The sequence below is a fragment of the Cyanistes caeruleus genome, chromosome 1 (genome assembly GCF_971803275.1).
Source record: "Cyanistes caeruleus chromosome 1, bCyaCae1.hap1.1, whole genome shotgun sequence".
Lineage (NCBI taxonomy): Eukaryota > Metazoa > Chordata > Aves > Passeriformes > Paridae > Cyanistes > Cyanistes caeruleus.
Window position 1 is genome coordinate 29,244,921 of NC_141701.1, and position 25,090 is coordinate 29,270,010.

Sequence of the window (25,090 nt, forward strand, 5' to 3'; positions counted from 1 at the left end):
GATATATATATATATTTATATATATAGACAGATCTACCAATTGTAAACTATGGTCTTAAAAGGGATAAATGGGATGGAAAAATCTTTATGCTATACTTACATATTCACAAAGCAGAACATTACTTTAACGTTTAAAATACTTTTCATTCATATCATCTTTGCCCAACTAATTTCTACTTTGGACCCCACCAGAATTACACATTACTCATTTCAGTCTAGAACAATGAGAATAAAATGTAATCTTCAGTGTAAAAAAAGGTACCCCACCCTCCCAACCCTCCCCAAAAAAACTATTCATGTCAGGTTTACAATGATGTGGAAACTACCAATGAAACAAGTGGATGATTAAAAAAAAGCATTTTAATTCCCATATAACCGTAGTTCAAACTCATCATCTCAGTTTCAATCAGCAAAAACAATGTCTTAACATTATGCTACTGTTCTATGGACAACAGTAAAGCTTGTCTCTTTAAATACATACCAACTTTGATCAGATGGAGCACCAGTAAGATTTTGTCCATCAAAGCATAATTCATTATCCACACAACTACCATAATTTAGTTACCTGACATAAAATAGGAAAAAATATACTCATTTTAAAAATAAACAAAGTTGAAAAATATGGTGACCCTCAATTGTTTTTTATACAGTACTGTCACACTGGCCTAGCTATGTGTCATGACAAATGCTCTGCATATTTACTCACTGTGACATAATAGTACATCAGACTTATTGTTCCAATGATTGCCTGAATTCACTTGCCTTAGGCTAGACAACACAGAGGAGTTTAAGGTGAAGGTGTAATGCCCTCCCCTCCCTATGAAAGGGGCCTGAAATCATTGGTACAATATTACAAATTTAGGAAAAAAAAAAAAAAAAAAAAAAGAGAGAACTACATGGCTACAAAAATTCAAGTTTCAATGCCTCCTAGAAAATCTGAAACAAAGAGCACAGGGAGCATATCTTCCTGAAAAGTAGACAGCTCAAAGAGCATTAGTTTACTTTGGACTTTTTGTTTTTCTTAAAAAAAAAAAATTCCAGCAAATGAGCAAGTTAAATGTAGTTTGTTTACATTAAATACTAACAACAACCCATGAAGTACAAAAGAATAAAAAATAGTTTGTGTTCAATGATGAACAATGGGCACAACAGCCTAGTGTCCAATTCACATCACATAAACTAGCCAAAAAACGGACAAGTAAGAAATTATTGACCAAAAAGTTGTTTTAATATGACACTTTCTCCATTCCTTTTATTTTTATTCTGTGGGACTGAGGTATACACCAGGGAAACCAAAAAAATTTGAGAGAAGGGGAGCCTTAGAAGAGGGAAGAAACATTATTACATCAGATATTTTTTAGCATGACTGTCTCTTTTGACTAAGTGGCACAAGAGCTAACCATGCTTTGATCAGTCTATTATTTTCATTACTGGTCATTTCTTCTGCATTATCGTTTTGAAACTGATGAATCAACAACAACCTTCTTTAAAAACAGACACTAAATTAATGCCATTATCAACTTCTCCAGTGCTTATCACCCATAGCACCTGCCAGCACAGAGCCAAAAGTTTTCAACCCAAATTTCAATACGGTGTTGGCAATATCCATGACGCATATTTAAATGATTGGCTTTCACCTATCAGATTACAGGAGAGGTAAGGTTTGTATGGCAAAGACATGCTTGTGGAAAATGAGCCACTAGCTCAAATTAGCTTCACTGACTCACTGACAAAAGTACGAGTGGATTTGGGAAAGCTGTCTTGGTATTTCATACTGAGTTGCAATTTTCTTCATTCATGTTAACAGATACATGAATGTGTAACATAATTACAGTTACTACTATGTCTGAATAGGACCCAAGTAGCTATAGCCTATAAATAATAAAAAATACATTTTTCTTTTGATAACTGACTGTAGATGTGAGGACTCTGTATAATTCAACCAAACGGTTGTATGCTGTACAGTCCTGTGCAAATATCATAAAAAAATTAATAATCCTTTTTTGCTATAAGGCTTTGACCCTACATTTTCACAGCAACATAACTACCATCCAGCCTGTACCATTATTCGCAAGCCTTCAGTCCAGAAATTCAAACAGTCAATCCGCAAGTGTCCATTTGCAGCACCCTGAAGTCATATGCTCTGTCAGTCATCTAAAGGCATACAAACTTCCCCGCCTTCATCCCATCGAGACTGGTCATTCTGTTCTTCTACATCATCACCAAGCTCCTCATCGCCTTCTCCCACTTCATTTTCTTCGTATTCTTCATCCCTAGGGAAATCTGTGTCCTGCACCTGGTCTGCTCCCTCTTGCCCTCCAGGCTGAGATTTATCTGCACAGTCTACGCAAACTCCGTAACGTCGTGATCCGTGTCTTATTCCAACGCTGGCTGCTAGCATGAAAATCTTCTTACACACCATACACTTATACTTTTTATCCTTTTTATGCACCTGTGGAAAAGAAATTTTCACAGCTGAATACAGGCATATCAGCTTACATTTGCATAAAGTACTAGAACACTATTAACAATAACAATAATTATTAACACAAAAATTCCTATTTTTAACTTTTCCAAAAGATACCCAACACTGTTCAGAGTAAGGAAGGACTACTGAAGATCTATTTATATATTCCTCAAGAGATATGAACTACTGCCCACAAACAAACCACCTTGTTGGAGGCTCAGCAGGTCACCTGATTTGTACACAGGTGAATGTTCAGTTCATGACTCCTCAGGGTACAGAACAAGACTCAAAAGCAATGAAATCAGTGCAAACCCTTACACTGCACACAAGATAACTTGTTTAGAAAATCGCTTTTTACAATTTTAAATCCTAGAAATATTAAGAACAAGCAAGAGTTATTAAATTCAAGAATTCAAAGACCAAAAAATCTTCTTCCATGACTTCTCCCTCCCAACACAATTAAAACCAACATCAACTTTCCAGGTCCCTTAGGTAATTTTTTTGTCCTGTATTTGAGTCTGTGTGTAAAATTAGAAGGCTGCTGTTGACCAACTGTAAATTTGGAAGTATGCTGCTTGTACAAGTAACTCTATTCAGTAACCATGTATATTAGTTATTATCTACAAGAAAATTAAGTTGAAGACTTCCTTCTTCTATCTGGTGTTCCCACAACAGATTATAATTATGTGCTTAAATATCTCATTTGAAGTCCCATTGAAAAAGCTGCATTTTAGATAAAAGAGAAATTACCACCCAGATGAGGGGAAAAAGAAATTAGGTCATGATACAGATAGTTACTTCAGCTCTGCTGTATAATCTGGTACAGCTGATACATGTGCTTTCCTCAGCCTCTAGAGTCTTTATACTACTTCACACAAGGCACAATGTTTAAGGTTTGTTAAACTGAAAGGGGAAGGGAGGGGAAAAAAAAAAAAAATAAAGTGTCCTGACTTCCTCAGGGAAAGGACACTTCTGTTAAAGCACGGAACTGCACTGAGCTCACTCCACAGCTGTCTGACTTTATCTCCTTTCCTGGAGAAAAAAAAAAAAAAAAACTTCAGCTAAAAGTCCTGGTCAGACACTGGAGGACAGAAAACTGAAGTCCCACTCTCTGGTGAGCCACAAAGGAAGGAGCATGGCCATCAATGAGGCAATAATGCCCAAATTCTCTCAGCCCTTCTTCATATGAGAGATGCTCCATCCCTCCAATCATTTTCATAGCCCTCCTCTGGAGTAGCTCCAACAGTTCCATGTCCTTACTGTTTTGGGGACCCCAGAGCTGGATGCAGTCCTCCAGACAGGGTGTCTAGAGTGGCAGAATGACCTTCCTCACTCTGCTGGCCACGCTGCTTTTGATGCAGCCCAGGATACATTTGGCTTTCTGGGATGAGAGAGCACATTGGCAGCTCATGTCCTGCCTCTCACCCACCAGCACCCCCAATCCTTCCTGGCAGGGCTGCTCTTGACCTGTTCATCCAACAGCCTGTATAGATAACCAGAGTTGCCCCAACCCAGGTGCAGCACCCTGGAGAAGTGCAATTTACCCCAATCCATGTACAAACTTTTTCTGTCTATCTACAAAACATCTTGCAAAATGAAGGGATTTTTTAAATAACAGTTTGGACAAACGTTATTTTCTCACCACCAACAAAAGCTTGCTTTTGTTACTGCCCTAAAACACACTTTGGATTTTATATAGTATTTATTATAACAAAGTCTTCATTTCCTCATAGACTATATACAAAGTACCTACAAAATACCCAAGACAGATAATACTTTCTCTGGATTCTCAGATAAACAAGTACTCAAGTCAAATCCTGAGTTATGCAACATGCACAGGACAGTGAAAGCTTAACTGCTGGTTATGGTACTGGCAGAATGCAAGTCAGACAGATGTTTACTTTCTGTATCAGATATTTTTCTTTCTTTCTGAATCTTAAAGCAGATAATACACTATAGCTTTGTCTAGTTGTGAAATAAACATTTCAGAACTACCCCAAGATATTGTGCAATTGCTGAATTAACAGGGTGCCCTCATAGAAAATGGTGATGCAGCATTATAGACCATGATGTGCTGTTCTACTGCAGTAAAGCTAAGCCAAAACTGCTTTTCATTATCTACAGAATACTTATATACACTGCATCCCTTTATCACATCATTTTCAAAATAATCGTGAAATCACTGTCTTCATTGACGCTGCATTTTTCATTAAGAAAACAAGAGGCACAGTTATCCAAGAAATGTTTATCTTCATCCACTTCACATCAAGATAAGACAACTTACATTATGTCAAATCAGAGAACAGTTTGTTCCAACTGCCAAAATACCTGAAATGCCCCATAAAACCCCACTTGTACATGTGCATACATATACACGAACACTTGAGATTACCTACCAAGGAATGTCTCTTTACGTGTTCTCTTCGTGTAAACAGCTTCCCACAGATGTCACAACTGAAAGATCTCACGCCTGTGTGAATGAGCAAGTGTCTCTTTAGTGTTCTTCTGTATTTGGCTACATAATTACAGTGTGGACACTTCAACTTGTTCATGATTAAAGCAGAGGAATCACCTACAAGATAAGAAGCCATCAGGAGAAAATATGATGAAACACACAAAAAATAGTTAGATATAATCTGCCTGATGCGCAAAAATAAACAGGTGCCAAAACAATAAAGCAAAACACATGACTTTTCATCAGCCAAATCAGGACAAGGTCTGTCTGCAGAAATCACAAATGCTGCTAAGTTCTGCATGTACAATTCTAGTAGAAAAGTACCTACTCGTAACCAAGGCATTTTTACCACAGAAGTCTTATTTCATTAACTGAAGTAAGTTAACTACAATTTACCAATATTCCGCTTTCCTAGATGTCATTATACCAGAAAACACTTTCCTCTGGATTAGGAACTCTCTAACTCTGAAGCATTTAGATAGCCACAATCTTCTATCCCAATATTCTACTGAGAATTACATGCAAGAACTCACCAAGATCTGACTTGACAAATCAATAAAAAGAAAGTAGAACTAATTAAGACTGAATATTGACAAAAGGAGTAAGACACTGAGAGGTAGCAAAATTCACATTTTACCTATTTTCTACTTTGATCTAACACCATAAAAATAAATAGAACAGAAGAAAACTTTTGGAAGTAGCAATATCTCACTTCTTCCTTATGATGGAGGAGAACTCTATATAGTTTGCTCAAAGGATACATACAAAACAGATTTAAAATACAGTTTCCTATTACTGTGTGAAGAAAGAACAAGACAGAATTCTATGACATGGAGAAGGCCACACAGCAATACAGGATGATTTTGATAATAGCATACTGACTCAACTTGCTACAGGTGAGAATTTATGAAAATAATCATAGCCATCTAGAAGCATCCAAAAAGCACTGGCTAAGGCTACATTATTATGTGCAAGAGTTTCTAATGTTCAGGCTGTCAGGAAGAAAACGTAAGTAATTGTGTATTATGTGCACATGCTCACAGGCCTGTATCTAGAGTTGCCTCTTCTTAGGTTCTAAATCCACCATAACATGGAAGTTACATTTTTGCTAATATTCACAAGTTTGCTTATTGCAGCACTCATGTTAGCTGCATGTCAACTCAACATCACATAATGGCTTACGTGAAGAAGAGTAAGTCCTATACAGGCAGACATCAGGGCTGCAAGATATAGGAGAATTTAATGGTTTAAGAACAGGCAGACTTCCTAAGACCCAGCTTCAAATTTCTTGACTGCTAGAGAATTTCACCTTCTGATGACCAAATTTCTTCTACTGTAAACCCCAAAACATTTAAAATAAACCATAAGCCACATCCCAGTAATAGCTCAAAGTTAAAGAGAAGAGGTAAGAATTACTATTACCCAGTACTTGATATCTTCTTTTTACTGAAGACTTTATGTAGTGCGTAAGGAACTAGCAACAACTGCTTAAGATGTTTTAGATATGGTGGTGTTTTCAGTATGTTTTCAGACAGAAAAATAATTACAGATAATTGCTTGCTTGAACTGACAGAAGAAGGCTTAATTACAGCTGCACTGAACAAAAAAACATTCATTGCAATTAAGTATTTTATTTTTAATAGCAAGACGTATGTTGAGATCTCCTTTTAAAATTATATATAATTCCGTATCTTCACCATCCGTTTTCAATTTCAAAGGCCATTTATCTGTATTTAGCTTAGTAAAGGATGGGGCAGCTATCAGGTTATTCAAAGACCTCAGGTACCTTCACAATCAGTCACAATACAAGAACTGATATAAATCACACTCTGTTTTCACTCTTCCCTACATCTGAATTCCTCTTCCTCCCTCCAAAGAAGAAAGGCAAATGATATGGAAGAAGACTAAATAATCTCATAACCCTCTATACGAATGAATCAAATATTACAAGCGGAGATATAAAAGCTAGAGAACCCCTATCAGAGGGAAAAAGCCCAACCTACTCTCCATCAGATACACTTACCATTTTCCCAAGCTTCTTTTGGCCAAGATTCTGGCAGCAATCCATACTTGAAATCACTTGAAGTACCCGGTAGCAGCCCATACTTGAAGTCACTTGAAGTACCCGGTAGCAATCCATACTTGAAGTCATTTGAAGTACCCGGCAACAGTCCATACTTGAAGTCACTTGAAGTAGCTATTAAAGACACATTCTTACTTTAGCTTCCTGGGTTCTAATCAGTTATCAGTCTAATCTGTTTAGCAAAATATATATCCTTTTTAAACTGTGCCAAGTTTCTAACCTTAAAATAGTAATTGTATTTTCACACAGTATTTAATACTAAAATAACTGCATTCCTAATTTCAATGAAATGAGACCCTTGAACTACTCTCCACACCACCATTTCTTCTCCCCATCCTGAGAAAAACTCAAAGCCTTTTTCATACTACAGGAACTTTGATAGTAAGGATATGTATTCCCTCACTGTCATAATGAGGGGGCTGAAAGGTTTTCCATTGGATTCTCTTTAGAACTTCTCCATGCAGTGGCTTCACCTGGACTGCCATAGGTAGTCTAGCTGGTATAAAAGTATTTTTTACTAGAGGCATAGGGGTTTTTTTTATTGCCTTAAAATATCTCCATGGTTTATATACAGTGCTTTAAATACCTTTATATAAAGGATCCTACAGCTAAGTCTAAATCCTTTTCTGAATAATCATCTCCATTACTCCATAACCACATCAATTCAAGAGACTGTAATTACTTGGAATATAACAGCTTAAACGACTAGTTTGCGTATTTACAGTTGCTCTTAAGACAAGATCTTCAGTTTATTTGTGTTTGTAAACCAATCAGAAGTGAAAAATGCCTTAAAAAGATCTTTGCTTAATTCCATACTTTATAACAAGTAAGAATTTCATCAGTGAACATGGAGTCACTATTGCAGAGCACAGAGAAGAGAACTATAAATAGTACACAATGAAGTTTCACTAAGAAATCAACAAAATCTTATTTGTTAGGCAAAAGCTTTTCTGGCAATAGTGCAAATCAATGTTCCCCCCAATCCCCAAGACAGGAGTTTCTGGGAAAACATGAACTTATATATCCATTACTTTTCCTCACAGGCAAACAGTTGTTAAATAAACAAACTGCAGTGGTAACTGGCAGATTTCCTTTATTTATCTGGATGGTAGTTGGGTCATCACACTGGATTCCCAATGCCACCACTGTGAAAAGTCTTGAGGAGATGTATTCTTGTTTTCAAGCCTGAAACTATGCATTTTAATAGCCCAAAGACTTTTTATCCCTACACTGTTCATTCTAAGGAATTTTTAGGAAAGGAAATTCTCTTAGGCTAAACCAGAATTTCATGCAGCTAGTGGCAAGCTGCATATTTAAACACTTACAATTTGCAGTTTTACTAGAAAAAAAGTACAGATTACAAATCCTCACAGCATGAGACACATACAGTAGTTTCATTTACTGCTTGGGCAGTATTACCATTGGCAGCAGTCATCTGGTCTGCAACATAAGACAACAGTTCAAAAGGATATCACTTAACAAGTAGGAAGCTTATAATTCTATCCTAACCATTAGACAATGGCAAACAAGCAAAGCTGGATCATGACTGCCAAACTAGGCATTCCATCAGAGCTTTTAAAAAACAAAGCTTGAGTGAATTAAGAAGCAAAATAGCAGTATTGTAGCTCATCTAACCACCTATTTTGCTCTAAAAAGAAAGAAGGGAACAAACCTCCCTCTCCCTTAAGAAACACAGAACAGTGAGGATAGGGTAATTTTTTTACTTACTGACTAATTTTAATTACTGATATAACTTGTCTTATGTCGAAGAGGCAAGAACTCCTTATACTAATTTGGAGTGATGGACTCCAGCAATGGCATCTCAACAGCTCAAGGAATAGAACACAGATACCCTACAGACATGCCAACTACACATTCCTTTGAGGTGAGGAAGATGACTTCCTTCTGTAACACAGAAAGAATGAGTGAGGAAGCAGTGTTGTACAGTCTTGAGCAAAGCAAAGCAAGAGCAAAGATGACTTGATCTTAAGGCTAAAAGCCTCCAAATTACAGTAGATTTCAGGATCTAGCAGAGGAAAAAAAACACCAAAAAATACTTTTATAATGCTTAAAGTATTAGATCCTTTCTTTATAGATTTTTCTCCTGTACTGGAAATTGTAGCAAAATGTAGCTGCACAGTGAAAGGTCAGTCAGTAATAAAATATTTTAAGCACTCTTTCCTCCCTTATAGGATGAATATCTGTAAGATCAACAGACCCAAGTCTTTTCTGCACACAGACGTAATGTGCTATGCTGTGTACAGGTACTATTGTATAGCTTCCTTCAGAATAAGCATACACCAAAGACTGACCATAGATAAGAGCTGGACCAAGCTGAGCACATTATTGTAACACTGTCACTTTGACAATTCTTCTGTATTTAAGAGAACACAAATTAAACTTCACTAGAAACATTTATGTACACAGCTAGTATTTAGGTTTGAAGGGCTTAGGAGCTCAAACCTCTGCATAGTTCAAGATCTTAGCATGAGACTCAGCATAGAGCCAACCAGATTTAAGAGCTGTGCATCAGTCAGCTGTGCATGTGTCATCCGGTGCAGGTAGTAGCTACTAAATCTTTCAACCTCCAGCTGGGAAGAGAAGACCCCGTATAACATGAAAGAACACCAGCAGTGATACCACAAGAGATAAGAGGTTGCTACACAAGCTTCAGTCCCTGTAAACATGACTAAGTAGATAATAATTAAACCTAATGCTTATTCTTAGAATAATTCGTTGACCTAGAAAATCTGTTTTCTAGATTAAGCACACATTTAATGTGTTCAAAACAAAACCACGAAAAAGGCATCTTTAGTGTCTACTTGCTCATCCAAACAGGATAGACTTGAATCACACACAGACTGGAAGCTGGAAGTGCAATACCTAACCTCTACTACCTTCCCCAGATGGATATAGAGCCTACAGTCAGGTAAGCTTCCAGAATACAACATATTTGTAGACCCCTGTGACTCATAATATCCCATTTCTCCTCTCACCCAGGCCACTGCCCCCTGAAACCTGCTTGCAAAACTAGACAATCATCATCTGACCTGTTCTGGTTAACTTAAAGCCAGATGATAGACTCTTGATAGGAGGCTGAAAGCAACTATGGATGCAGTTGTACAGGTAGACAGGAGATGAGGTGCAAAGGGAGAAAGTATAGACAGGTAAGGGAGATCTTTGGCAGGTGGGGCGGGAAGCAGCTAATTAGAAGCAATAATATTCTCTGTCTCCAGACCAAGCCACCTGACCACAACTCTTCTCTGATCTCAGGTTACCTTTTAACACTTTAGTTGATTTCTAAAACGTGTAAATCAATAATCCAAATGTCAGTTAACCTCAAACATTTACCCATTCTAGCCTGCATGGATAAAAGGCTATCAGTAATCTCATCTTTTATTAAAGTCAACAACAAGCAAAGCCAAAATAATACAAAATAAAACAATACAAAGAAGATGATTAACCATCAGCACTAAAATTTACACTATGTTGATTTGAGAAGAGATAAGGACAGTGTGAAATAAAATGAAGTGGTTGCGTGGCTTTCACACCACTAACAAAAGCTATCAAAAACATTATGAAAGGATTTTATGTTCTACTGCATTTGTTCTCAGGAAAAAGGATAACTAGAAGCTAGATAGAATGATTTTCAGTTTTGAATGCAAGAGGTAGGCGTGTATCACCAGAAAGCAAGAACATGTCTAAGCCAGAAACATCCTTAGTTTGCCAAGTTTCACTCTTTTTCTGCAGCTAGAAATATGCTGATTTGGGGGGGGTGGGGCACAATAGGATACATTACTGAATATGGGGAATAATGAGAAGTTCACTGACCATTCAATAGGTCATTATAGAAAAGGAAACACATATGGTGCATTAAGGGAAAACATACAAAACTTTGCATTAGATACAGCTGTTTGTAGTGAATGAAACTTCTGATTTCCTTGCATTATTATTATTATACATTATTAGCACTGGAAACAGTGCCAAAAGAAGAGAAATATAAATACTATTTTTCACTACACTTTTTGACACTGACTGCTCATCTAGAGCAATTAAAAAAGACAGAAAGTAGAGAGGATAAGCAATTAGGCCATAGCTTTCAAGGATTGTAAAGAAAGCACTGGTAATCTACTGATACAATCTGGATTTCTATTAGAGAGCTGGATTTGTTGCTTATCTTAGGTAACATGAGGGAGGAAACAGCACTGCCAAGACTGACATACTGGGAAGGTGGGGAAAAGAAAGTATCTTGAAACTCTCTTTGTTCCCAGAGTACTCCTCACATCCTTAACCTTGTTTCTTCTGAAAAGGCTTATTCTAGAAGCATATTACTGCTCAACAGCAAGTTGCTCTTGCAACAGAGGGCTCAGACATATTTAAGACATTTTGCGAACGCAATCTTACTCGTACTCTATTATTCCAAATTTTTACTATTTTTCATTCATGAAAAAGTGATATACTGCCATGATTATGGAGTCAGATCTAACATCAACTACCCCTGATGGAAGACCAACTGATGCCAAATATACTACCCACTTCTTTTTCAACTTGATTATCATACCTTCCCTGAAAAATTCCTTCCCAAGAAAGCCAAAACTATTCTGCTGATCTCCTCCAACAACTATACCAGTGAAACACAAGGAAGTAAAGAATTTTCCTCATGCATACCATTTATTTGCAGGGGAGTTAAGTATTCTCATAGACTGTTTTTATTTATGAAGTTGCTATAATCATAATCAATATTTCACAAATGCAAAAATCATCACTTCAGATTGGTATTTTTTTAGTAAGTCAATGCATTGCACTGGGACTCAAAAGGATTTTTCTCAAAAGGCAGAGAAGATTGGAGCTGTAGGCTCAGTGACAGACCATACTGTGAGAATGTGAGGAGAGGATCTGTTTGTCTTTGGGATGATCCCTGGGAGAAGTAAATTTAATGAATGGGGAAGAGGTTGACCCTCAGATATTGCAGTGTTTTCAGGTGACTTCTAAAAACCTTTGACACCTTCACTACAGGATTACACATAGGGAATGGGGCAAATAAAGTGGTTAAAGGTCCACGAAGGAACTTCAATCTTTTAATCAGGGTATCGTCTTGAGGTCTAAAGAAAATCTGAGAGTTATAATACCATGGAAAAGTAGGAGAAATATACAATTCTTTTTTCAACAGTCAATCAAGTGGGGTTTATCCCTAACAAGAAATATATATAGGTCTTGATAAGTCCACCAATCTTGATTTCTTCAAACACAAAGATACCTGTCTTTACTGTAAAGCCTCAGCATGCTTCTCCCTTGCATCATGACAAAAGCCGGGACCAGCACTACATTTTTTGTAAGCAGGTTTAGCTGCTGTTTGTATCCTTCTGGAAAGTAGTTGTTTCTACAGCAAGCTGAATTAAATTCCCTAAGAACCTCTACAAAATCAGTCAGGAACCCTCTTGTTCCACCAAGGGCTGTTTTAATACCGCATGTGGTGTTATTGTTTCCCTCGCCCCCACCAGAGTACACTTATCTAACCTGAAAATCACAGTAACAAATTATACACTTGTTGCTTCATAAAGCTACGGGGATATTGCATGCAAGTCTCCTAAAAATCAAGTCAGTTCCAGAAAGCATAAGCAATACTTCACAACTGTGTTCTGACATCTGAGGATAGGACACTTGTGCAAAAAACAACACAAAACAAACCAGGCCCAGATGAAAGACATACCCAAGAGGTGATGAAAATTGACAAAATCACCTTGTGAACAGACATTAAGAATATGATTAATTATGTTCACTGAGCTTTTATGAACTTTTGTAAACACACTGTAACACCGACTGTGATATGCTGACTGTCGGCATGGTTATTTTCACCATGGTAAATGGTTAATTGTAGGACAAATGATGGCTGTAAACAGTAAAAGACTTTTTTAGCAGCTTATCAACTAGGAGGGAAAATACTGAGATAGGAGGTAACATTCAATGTTTTAGTTAAACAGCTACTTTAATTAATATAGCTAAAACTGGAGAAGTCTTGAAAACTTAATTAAAATGTAAGTAAATGCAAGACAGTACAAGGAATTTCAAATCCATCCTAACTTTATTAAAGTTTCTTTAAAGCTCACCAACATGATACTTTTACAGGGAAGGTGTTAAATATAAACTCACTGGCAACACAGGGTGAGAGGAAGAAGCAGCTGACATATCCTTATTGGATATGTGTAGAAAAACTCATGTTCAGCAAGAAGAGTTTAACATATTTGCTTTACTGGAACAAGAGGGGCAGCAGATGCTTCAGAAAGCCTTTACTGTTTATTGTCTAATACATACCAACTGTACCCAACTGGAAAATTCCTTTACTATAGAATTCAAGGAAGTGGCTTCAGGGATAAATTTTTGTAGTGAGAGAAGTGATCTTAAGTAGGCTTCCCTTCCACCCTATCTACAGTATTTATTTCCCATCACAAAAGCACCAGACTAACCCAAACCTAAATCAAGGGCACAGAAACACACACAGCATGTAACTGACAGTTCTGATGGTGTTATTCCCATCAGAATATGACAAAGCATAACAGTAGAAGCTCTTTGTTCCCCTTTTAACAACCAACAGGAGAGCACACTTCTTAGCTCTGAATACAAGAATTTACTATTCTTTATCTTTCTTCTTAGAGAATCATCTTATATCTATTCCAGATGATATTTTCTTATGCATTTTTACCTCGGGGCCTATTATTTTTGGTAGTTTTTCATACCCACAAGAAATTTAATCCCAAACTAAGAAGTTATTGAATAACCTGCAGGTTACTCTACAACTCATTCTTGACATTCCTCCAACTCTCCACTCCTCCCTCTTCCACCTTTTCTTTGGCATAGAGGGAGCAGTTAAAAGAAGAGCAATTAAGGGTGGAATCTATCTGCAAAGCAAAGAAAAGAGCCACAAGTAGAAGAGAAAGAATACTAAAAGCTGAAGAACAGACTACGGGTGAAAAGTAAGCTACACCAAGCCCTATTTCAGTCACTCTTCTTGTTTCAAACAACATACATGCAAGAACTCAGTAAATGTGAAGGTTTTATTACAAAAATATTGGATATGGCTTCCAAAAGAATTCTGACACTGACAGAAAATGTACCTGGGAACTATGTACTTGGGAACATATGTGCTGTGCTCTGAAAATACCACAGAGATCACTAGTTGATTAGTGTTTTAGAGCTCAAGAAAATAAACTTCCCCCTGCAGTCACAGAACTTTTAATGGTTTTGGACAAACACCGCAACACAGATTCAGTATGCTCTATGTCCAATACAGTTCTTTTCATCAAAATGCTACATGGATGTATTTTGTAATTTATTTCTTTAGCATAACAAGTTACTGGAAACATTGGTGCTTCTGTAAAATAAATAAATAAATAAACAAAAATTGACAAGGACTAAACATACTGCACTTGCCCATGTCCTCTGTTATTTCTCCAAGAAATCTTCACAGCACACATATAAAATTCCACTGAATTCAAACAACTATTTATATCTGTTGTTGGTGCCATTACACAGTAGACATATTCTCTGTATTTCCAACAGTGAAAGACATTGACTATTTACCCCAAATAAATCATCAACAGAAATCATATACTAAATAGTATCAGAAATTTGGTATTTGTGCAGCTAATACACACATCCTCAGCTCTTGCTCCAGACCCTCTGCTGCCCTTTTTCATGGCACTGCAACTAGAGCAAGTAGTGCAGCTCAGCACAGGCAGAATTTTTGTGTGGGTGCTAAGGACTCAGCATCCCAGTATCTGCAGCTAAAGGTGCTTCATTTAGGCTAGATCTAACCTGGTGCTGCGGACCTGAGGCCTATTAGTGATTGTCACGTTCCTGAAATACAGCTTCTATCCTCAGTTCAGCCAGAAGGATGCCTGTGCAGTCTAACAAAGCTTAGCCAGCAAGGCAAGTACAGGAAATTCAGTTCACAAGCACGCACCCCCAAGTAAAGCTAAAGCAGAGCTACTCAGAGTTCAGAGATGAAGACCAGAGATAAGTAACTCCTCTGAAGCATTTGCAGAAGCACTCCTCAGTACAGCTGCTTCTCCAGAGTTGTTCTGCTGTGTCACACTACTCATTAAGCACATAAAGTCTCTTGTGCTGGAGAAACACATCCCCAGTCCCAGCCCACACTGCTCTATACTGGCACATGTCACCGTGGTGCCCAGGTGCTGCTGGCATGGCACAGCACAGCCATGGGTCCCCACGTGCCCCACTGTGGAACCACTGCTCGCCTGTGTGCCCCAGCCCCACAGGCAGGAGCAGAGCAGGGCCCCTGGAGGAGACAGGACATTCACAGTTCCCTGATGTTTGAAGCAGGCATACATTTTAAACTGCTTTAGAAATGAGACACATCTAAATAATTTTATTCCAGCTGTGTCTCATATCCACCCCAAACTTGGCTTCTAAATTGAAATAAGTTTTCAAAACTATTAATTCATCAAAAACTGAGGCAGGTAAATGGTAGTACTTCAAATGCATACATTAACTACTCACACAGCATAATAAATTTAAAAAATAAAAACCGAAAGTCACAAAGGCAGGTACTTCAGTCAATACTTGAATTTTCAAATGACATTACTGGCATTAAGCAATATTTACCTGCTTCTTCTTTAATAAATGACAAATCTTCTTCTGGATACGGGACTGACGGTTGCAACACTGAGCAATCTTCAGAGTTCTCTTCAGTATTGGGTGGTATATTATAAATAAATCTCTTTGCAGTTTGGTTTTTCCTTCTTGCTTTTCCAGGTTCTTGAACGGATTGTCCCTGTGCACCCATGTCGTTCCACACGAAAACTTTCCCCTCACCTTGAGATTCATTTTCAGCCATTTCAGGTGAGCTGTCCTGGACCCAACTGCAGTCATTCATTTGGTAGCTTTCCATTTGGCCCTCATCAATAGGGTAGGGATCATTCTCAGTTTTTATGCTACTTGCCAAATTGGTAAGGTTTCGTGTTGCCCAGAAGCTGGCAACTTTTTGATCCCTTGGAGATAAACCATCCCTGCTAACAGATCTTCTGTTGTAATCCACTACAACAGTCTCTGGAGCTTCCGATTTTATACTTATGTTTAAGGCATCTTTAATGAAGTTGCGGCAGGACTGGACAACCTCCGTCATCTGAAGGTAGCTGGCCACCGACATCACTTCAATGGCGTTTTGGCTCGTAAGCACGAGGTTACCAGAATATAAGAAGTCCAAGATGACAGAAAAACCTTGAACAGCAACAACGTCTAAATAGGTAACAGTGGTTTGGTTACGGCTTTCTTTGTTTGTAAAGCAATACAGAGTCTTAAAGAAGCGGCTGCCTGCAACCAGGATGTTCTTGTGAGCTCTGAAGACCCTCCCACTCACCACAATATTAACATCACAAAGAATGCCTTTCTTCCTCTGCTCGTTGAGCTCTTGCAGGAGCTGATAGCAGTAAGAGTTCTCATTTGGCCTGCTGTTAAAATCACAGTATCCTTCATTATTCAGTTCTGATGGTAACTCTGCCTCCTGCAATTAAAAAAACCACACAAACATAATTAGCTCTTAATAAATGCTCTCCTTAGTTCTTCAGCATTATAATAAGGATATGAAAATAAACTAAAGAAGATAATTTTAATCAAACTATTTTCTGTTATTTATGTTCTTGGTCACAAAAGCAGACAGGAATATATAACTAACAAGATACTTCTGAAAACTAAAAATCATGCTCTCATTTTGCACCTTCCACCCCCAAAGTTTGAAACAAACAGAGCTAGTAGATTTGCCTTGAGGGGACAGGAAGGGAAATTTCAGCCAGAAGTAAGGAAAAATATAGTTGAGTGTGAAGTACTTGTTATTCCTAACCCACATATATTGAGGATTCAGGAGCCTCTCTTTCCAAAAATTTAACTAGACGATTCCTACATATTTAATCCCTTGTTCTTCCCCAGAAATCTCCATTAAGCAATTAACCAGAATCCTGATAACTGATTTAACATTTTCTTCATGCTGAGATACAAATACATGGATTAAGTCTGTAGGTCCCAGTCTGTCTTGAATGTTTTAAAGAAAACATATTGTTAAAGTGGATACAACAGCAAACATATTTCTTATACAGATTTACAAATTAAGCATTTACCCTTTGGTTTTTAACTGCAGCAGGTTTAGGATTAAACAGTGTATCACATGACAAGCAGACTAAATACCAGAGGAAAAAAGAAAAACGAAAAACCCAACTTAAGCTTCCATTACAATACTTAACTCAGACTTTCTTGAAACAAGCCTCCCAGACTTTCCAGTGGCAACACTGGCACAATACTTATTACAACACACACAACCTTTTTAAGATGTGACACCATAGACGACTTCAAAATTTTGCTAAAACCTGATATTTTCAGGCAATCCAACACCAATACATAATTCATTACTGAAGATTAGTTCAGATAGGGAGATGTCAAGAGATCTGAACTGGATTTGGAGAACATAGAAGACTTCTAACTCATGTTTAGATAAAGATGATTCAGAGATGCTACAAAGCAGCAGCTAGGAGAAAGCAGAAAACACAGACTAGCATATTTGAGACCATACTTATATGGGGTGACATATGCTGCCATCAAGAACAGCAACAATGACAGTCTGTTTCATACTCGATCTCCTCCAAGAGTCTCTTCTTTCCTAGCAAACAAGGGAAGTTCAAAACTGGATAGCTCCAAGCCATATCATTATTTTCTTCTCTCATCGCTTAAAACACCTCACTGATCAGGGAGCTAGAGGTGGTGTTAAAGCTCACATGCCTCAACATTACAGGTCAAAATCAGTATTAAGAAGGTAATGTTAGCACTGTCATGAGCCTATAAACTGTGCTGGGGCTAAAATACATGTTGCAGGAAAGTATTACTCTTAATTTGGGACTATGGCAGAAACCAGCTACATATATTTAAAAAGTCACTTTCCACCCCACAGGCATTAGTGGATCAAATCAGTACTCATCTCAATTCATAATTCCAGTGTGGATCACTGGAATGACAACTGAGGCTGTAACTACATTTAAGATGGTGTTTACACCTATAAGTAGCAAATAAGGACCAGTATAACCAAAACAGAAACTGCCATTTCAGCATCTCCTGCAGAGAAATTTCAATTTGCTGTCACATTTAAGTTGCTCCTGAATCTCTACACTTCTAAGAAAAGTACTTCATTGAAGGGGAAGAAGAAAAAGCAATTAGGCTCTTATGTGAAAACAAGCAATAGATCTTTGCCCAACCTCATCTTAATATTTTCAGTGTACTTTCTGACACACCCCAAGTACTCCCTCAGATCAAGGCTGTGAAACAGTTTGCTCCAGATGTGGGACAGCTAAAGCTGTCATTCTGAGTTCTCAGCAGATTTTGGTTCTGGGCTAGTTTCCTGTCACTCCAGCACTGGAGCACTGCATAGTTTCAAAACACCAATTACACTGACACTGGATCAGATTAAGATGAAAATTACGGTACCCTAAAGTGCTGTCATGCTCGTCAATCATCAGTGACTTGCACCTCACACAGTAAATGTTAGGTAGATGCTATGATAGCTGCCAATTTCACTCTCTGAGAACACATTAAACACCACATAAAATTTAAAAAAAAAACCTGCAGCAGTTCTTTTGTTTTGACAAATGTCTGATTAAATAATGGAGATAAGAGTACATTTTAACTGAGCAAGTATAAGTACCCAATCAAGCTGGGACAAAAAATAAATTTGTATTTACAATGTGAGGTTTTTGTTTCCTGAGAACAGGACAAGCCAGCAGTGTGAGGAGGAGCTGCAGATCATAAATGCGCTACAACAAGACAAGACTGAAATCTCCATTATGACAAGACCAAACGGTTGAGTGGAAAAATGAGGTATTGTGCAACCTGTGTCCAAGCAATAGGGGTGTGTGTTGGAGAAGGAGATCAATCAGTGTTACAGCTTTAATTACTACTATAGCTTTACAGAAGAGGGTGCATAAACATTTTTAAAACTAACTGCAGTACTAAAACCAACGGTTCTACTGCTGGTATGGTACAACAGTTAACCCTAGTGCCACAACTCAAATGAAGTCCTGACATCTGGACAGTTATCAAGTCTATGAACACCAAGTATAACAAGGAGAACTGACATTTACTATGAGAAAAATAAATAAAACAATATTACCTCAAGAGATTTGGACATTGATACAGGAAAAAATACAATACAGTTCAACAGAAGGTAAGGTGCAGAAAATAATTACAGGAAAAAGTGTATTTGCAGATGTCTGTTATTTACATGACACATCATCATAAGGGTTCTGTTTTTCTAATGAGTAAAACAAACTAATCGTATTTGCTTAAATGCCAATTATATTTTCAGAATGCAGACCCCATATTCTCATCAACTAAGTTACTTCAACACCAAACCACCTCATCCTTTAATAAACACTAGTAAGAAATAAAAGATGAAAATCAGCACAATTTCATTTCAATTTGTGGAATCTTCAGTGTTTTAAGTCAAAAACTTCTCTCTGTGGGTGAGATTAAGTGCTGTAACAGAACAGAGACTGCTTAAGGAAACTAATATTATACTCAGTTTCAAACAGACTTTTCTGAATACACACAAAGACAAATTACTATTTTATATGTATAATTCATTAATTAAACTTGTCCAAAAGCTAACAGGAGCAGACACAGATGATCAAAAACTACTACCAGAAGTATAGTTTGTTTAGTTTTCTCTTTCTCCTACTGTTCCATCAGCATACTCTGTCTCTGGGAGGAAGAACAGTGAGGGCAGGAAGAATTAAGAAAAACCCAAACCAATCTAACCACAGATTCCATCTCAGCTGCGTGTATATCAAAAGTAGTTATACCACATTTTTTAATCCCTTCCCCCCCTACCACATCTTGCTCTACAGCAGTTCCCTGTGGCCCTAAATTAATTTTACCCTGGTAAATGTATCTTTTTTAAAAGTAAGCTATCAGTACCTTCTTAACCACATGCAGCTACAGAGGAAAATGAGCTCAAAATATGGTCCCATCAGCTGCACACGATGCTCCACTGTTACTGTACACACACAGCATCGCTCACAGACAACTTGGCAATTATTTCACTAATTACCTAATATCGAATTGAGTAACTTGAAATTTGATAAAAACACTACATGAAAATACACTGATAGTCTTTACCCTGAGGCCTGACTTCCTCCTCAACTTCTTTGCTCTGCTTAAAGTAAGTCAAGAAGTTAACTTAGAACACTGTAATGTAACTCTAACATCTGAAGCATGACTTCCATTCATCACCGCTCACATAATGCAAACAATTCCAGTTCACATGGAAAAAATAACACATCAAAGGCCTTCCTCCTTTTGGAGAGCTTCTGCTTTAAACCAACATGCCTGTTAGACTGGAGAAAGCTTTTCTGGCAGTATTTCCAAAGCTTAGCTCTAAATTATGGCTAGAAAGAAAATGCTTTAAGAAGATGATTTGAAGGGAAGAACCCCCAGCAGCCAATAAATCTGCATCTTATGGACCCAAATTCATCAAAGAATTAAAATATTTTGCCGCGATTTCCCAGCAAACATTCACTTCTAAGATTCTTGCCACACAATAGTCTGTTCAGTAAAAAAAAACAAAGGTAGTTTCAAGGTGATAGATTTCCTTACTGTTTCATGTGGATAAAAATTATTTTAAAAATTAGAATCAAAAAAGATTCAAGAATTTGGTCTTAGAAAGAAGCATCGGCTGACAGCTCAATACCCTTGAATTACAGCAGCTGCAACCACTTGTGATGTATTTTGGCATTCCAAATTAAATGTATCCCAAAAATAAACTGAAATCATCACTCATTTCTTCACGAGTGTTATATCCAACAGACCTATAGAAATTTCCACTGCTTTACTGTCTTAACACCTACAATTTCCTTTCTGTGCTTGAGTGGTGGCACTATGCCATATGTTTATTAGCAGCTGCTAAACATGCCCTGCAGTTGAGGCTTGTCAAGTCCATAATACATGTGTGTTGTCTCTAACACAAAGGCTGAAAGATCTCTCCCAAGTTTCATTAAATCTAAACGGCTTTGCTGCCTCATTATGTATGTTGGAAATACGGTCAGGGTACAAATTACCTACTTTTGTTCCAAGTATCTGGTATCATGGCATTTAGAAAAAAAATGGGGCTATTGTTTTCGTATTAATTTAAACATATGTATCAAAAGAAATTCAAGTGCCATTAAGAGTATGAAAGGATACGGAAATTAAACATAGAAGGGAAAGAAAACAGAGATTCTTAATCAGGTTTTTGATAAAGCAACTGTAACGTGAAAGTGCACCACAAAGAAAACTACACTGACTCCTGAAAAACTGCAATTCCTTCCCTCATGAGAAGCTTTTAACTGAAATGTAATTGCAGAAGGATGCACAAAGCACTGTTTTCCACTCAAACAAAATCACTATCTCTTTACAGCTACCTTTGTCCCAACCTTATCTTTAGTACAGTGAAGAAGAATCACTGACTCATCATACTGTTTCATTTATTATCACAGTTACTACAAATATTTTTTCTTAAACTATCAGTGGTATAAAAGCAGAGATTCATTTTTACAAATATTCCCATGACAATGAAAGGTCTTCAAATAAACACAATCTTCAAATACATACTTACACTAACTTGTAGGCTACTGTGATAAGCCAAAATTCTGTCCTCCCTTCTCATTTTTAAGTTTTATAGACAGGGTATTTAACAGACTCCGGGTAAGAGGACAGAAAGAAAAGAATAGTTAACTGAGTAGGGAAAAAAATGCATGGAATTGCTTTTATTTAAATACAGCAAAAGCAGAGTGAGAGAAGCTTCCAAGTGTGGAAGGGATTAGCAGCATCCACTAACACAGGAGGCAACACAGTGACAGAACGTACTTCTACAGACTAATCATTCACAACTCAAAGCTAGAAACTAGGCAACAAGACAGAAAGGAAGATACGGCAATAGCATTATGCAAAACTGGAACACTTTCAAAGATATGAAGAAGTGAAAGAAACTAAGAATGAAAGTTTCTTAATTAGAAACAACTAATTGAAAGCAAGTTTGACTAAAACACTCCAGAGTGAATAGCAAATCCCAGAAGACTGAAGAAAACTAGTAAGATGACCTACTACCACAAAACATCTGTAATATTTATCTGCTGTAAAATTTATCTGCTATAAAACTGCACTCACTGAAAAGGTAGTATTAATCATCTTGAAGGTGAGTGCAGCATTTGTAAATCCAAAAAAATTATTATGGCTAACCGGTATTTATGCACCATAAGGTTTCCCTTGCAGTCCTGCAACAGCTTCACATAAAACTTGCATACATTTTCCAAGTAGTTCTAAGAAAACTATTGTTCACTTAGTACGTTTTATAAGTCATCCTGTAATCCTCATATCCTGCCCTAACACTTGACTAGCAGCTCTTGTCCAAGGTACCCTCAGCTCCTTAGAGCGCTCAAGCAATAACCTCAATCTAACTACCGCATTATATTTCAGATTCCAAATAAAGCTACCCAACCAAGGTGGGTGTTTTAATTAAAACTGAATTCTAAATGCATAAAAACGGAGTGACTAATCAATTTATTCCGGCTAAGAGCCTAACAATTCAAGGACTAGCCTACCCTGAAGCAACACTAGCTAATGCCCGCAGGCGAGTTTTAACGCCGGCGAAGCGATCGAGCGAACTTTAGAAGCACAGGCATCCCTAGGAGAAAAGGCTGCAGAAGGCTGCGGATTCAACAAGGGTATTCTTTAGGGGCTTTTCATCCACATATGTTCTAGAGCAAGCTCTAGAAAGCAGCCAAGACACACAGTAATTTGAAGTTCAGCGGGGAACGTGGAGAGGTTCACTACTCCTACAGCGTTAGAGGAGCGCTGGCATAGTAACGCGGCTTTCAGGAAACCACATGTTTATCTCAAACATACACCAAGCGATTGCATACTTCTTGCTCAGCAACTCAATCCAAAGCAACACAATCGGAAAAAAAAAAAAAAAAAAATATTTCAGCGCGAAGAACTTAAATACACGGAGTTATCCGATTAGTGCACCGGGGCTACACCGCTAAGCACGGCACAGCGATTCCAATTTCACGCCGCCGCGTCCCCATTTCACAAGCGGTCGCTGGCCGGACACTGCCCTCCCTCCGCCTCTACCGCAGGAGGAAGTTGTAACGAGCGTATTTAAATCAGTGCTGTGACACTGGCACTCGTACGGAACTTTTTTCCCACATCGCCGGTTTATCTTCACGAGATAAACAGATGAACTAATGAAAGCGGCACCCGCCAGCGCCGGACGGATAACGGGAACGGAGTACAGCCACAAACAACAGCTCGTACTGTGTTTGTATGCCTGCCAATATCCAGCGGGAGAGCCACCCCAAATCCCAGAGGGGGCTCGGCTCCCGCTCCGGACGCGGCGAGCGAGAGCAGCGCGGAGTGTCCAGCCCGCCGGGCAGCAACAACCACGAGCAGCCATTTAAAGAAGTTCATGCCGTGGGCACTGGAAAACCTCACCTATGCGAAAGGGGAGGCCGAGATTGCCCCTCCCTCCTTCCCTCGCCCCCTCCCCGTCCCGTACCTGCTCGGCGCTGCCGGGCTCGTTGAGGCGATGCTCGGCGGAGAGGTGGTGCCGCAGGAGCAGGGTGCGCTTGTAGTTGCGGGTGCCCTTGCAGAGCTCATCGTGCCCCCCGGGCAGGGGCGCGCCGGACATGATCAGCTCGGGGGGCGCAGCAGCGGCGGCGGCCGCGGTGCACCAGGCGCAGGACATAAGGCCGGTCTCCTGGCAGTAGTAGAGCCACGGGAACTCCTTGAGCCAGGAGCCCTGGAAGGAGATGTGCAGCTTCTGCAGCAGGGACTTGGGCCTGGCCAGCGGGAAGTGCCGGATGCTCTCCCCCTCGCCGCTGCCCTCCGCCTCGTCCCCGCCATCGCCCCCCGACCGCCGGCTGCTGCTGCAGCTGCCGCCCTCGGCGCCGCTGCCGTCGCCCAGGCTGCCCCCTTCGCCGTCCTCCTCGTCGTCGCTGCTGTCACTCAGCGAACCCCCGTCCTGGACCAGTTCCTTGCCCTCCAGCAGCCCCTCCGTCTCCAGTCCCTCCGCGCCCTCCAGCTCCATCTCCTCGTCCGCCCCCCGCCCATTGAAGTGCTTCCGCGGCCAGGCCGCGGCCTCGCAGCCATTGTTGGCGGTGGCGTGGGCGGCCAAGAGCCCCCCGCCGCCGCGGAAGGCCAGAGTCCGGCGGTTCCTCTCAGCGAACATGGGGCCGGAGGCGGCGGGGGGCGACGCCGCGTCCTGGGGAAGCAGCAGCTCCTTCTCCTCGGCGGCGGTGGCCTCCAGCTCTTCGGCCTCCAGCCCCTCCAGCTCCGCCTCCTCGTCCGCCCCGCGCCCGTTCAGCGCCTCGGGGTCTTGCCGCTCCCAGGCCTCGGTCCCCGCCGCCGAGGCGGCCGCCGCGGGGGTGACAAGGCCGCCGCCGCGGAACGCGAGCGTCCGCCGATTTATCTCCGCGAACATGGCGGGCGCGCCCCGCGCCCCCCGCCCGGCCGAGCGCTCCGTCCGCCGCGGGAACGGGGCGGGGGAAGGAGGCGCCCGGCTGCCGTGCGGGGGCGGCGGCCGAGAGAAGCGAAGTCCGGCCGCTCGCTCCCCGCTCCCCCGGGTCCGGCCTGGATCGCGGCGGGCGCGGGGCTGCCCACAATGGATCCCGCTCGATCGCTCGGCGGCGGCGGCGCTTCCGTCCCGACAGGCCCCGGATCGGGTCGGGTGGCAAATGAACAACGGGCTGCCCACAATGCACCGCGGCCGCCGCCCGCCGCCGCCGCAGGGGAGGGGAGGGGGGGCGCGAGCGGGGGGCGGGCAGGAGGGAGGGAGGGGGGGCCTGCGGGGGGCGGGCGCGCGCTGCGGCTTTCCGCGTCACGCACCGCCCGCCCCGCCCCGCCCAGTGTGGGGCGGGGGGGGGGGGGGGCACCGGGGTCGACCCCCTCCGTCCCTCCTTTCCTTCCCCCCGCATCTGCCCGCGCCGAGGGGGCCGTAGCCCGTCCCCTCCACTGCCGGAAGCAGGGAGGGAATGGGGACACGGCGGGTCCCGAG

The 25,090-nt window shown here is 40.3% G+C and overlaps 1 protein-coding gene across 1 annotated transcript; it reads right to left on the reverse strand.

The window, feature by feature from the left end:
• Positions 1–342: 342 nt before the first annotated feature.
• Positions 343–24,774, reverse strand: ZBTB10 (zinc finger and BTB domain containing 10). Its single transcript, XM_023921077.2, has 5 exons — positions 23,594–24,774; positions 15,628–16,525; positions 6,946–7,119; positions 4,864–5,039; positions 343–2,452 (listed from the first exon to the last, which is right to left on the reverse strand). The coding sequence occupies exons 1-5, from the start codon at positions 24,515–24,517 to the stop codon at positions 2,147–2,149; spliced, it is 2,478 nt and encodes an 825-aa protein (XP_023776845.2). The 5' UTR covers positions 24,518–24,774; the 3' UTR covers positions 343–2,146.
• Positions 24,775–25,090: the final 316 nt, after the last annotated feature.

What these genes read in the sequence shown, in the direction of transcription:
- ZBTB10 (XM_023921077.2), bottom strand. Translation starts at nt 24,517, where the DNA reads ATGTTCGCGGAGATAAATCGGCGGACGCTCGCGTTCCGCGGCGGCGGC. An exon ending in ATTTATTAAAGAAGAAGCAG is followed by an intron (nt 7,120 to 15,627) that starts GTAAATATTGCT and finishes TGTCTTTAATAG; the next exon opens with CTACTTCAAGTGACTTCAAG. An exon ending in ACGTAAAGAGACATTCCTTG is followed by an intron (nt 2,453 to 4,863) that starts GTAGGTAATCTC and finishes TCTTTTCCACAG; the next exon opens with GTGCATAAAAAGGATAAAAA.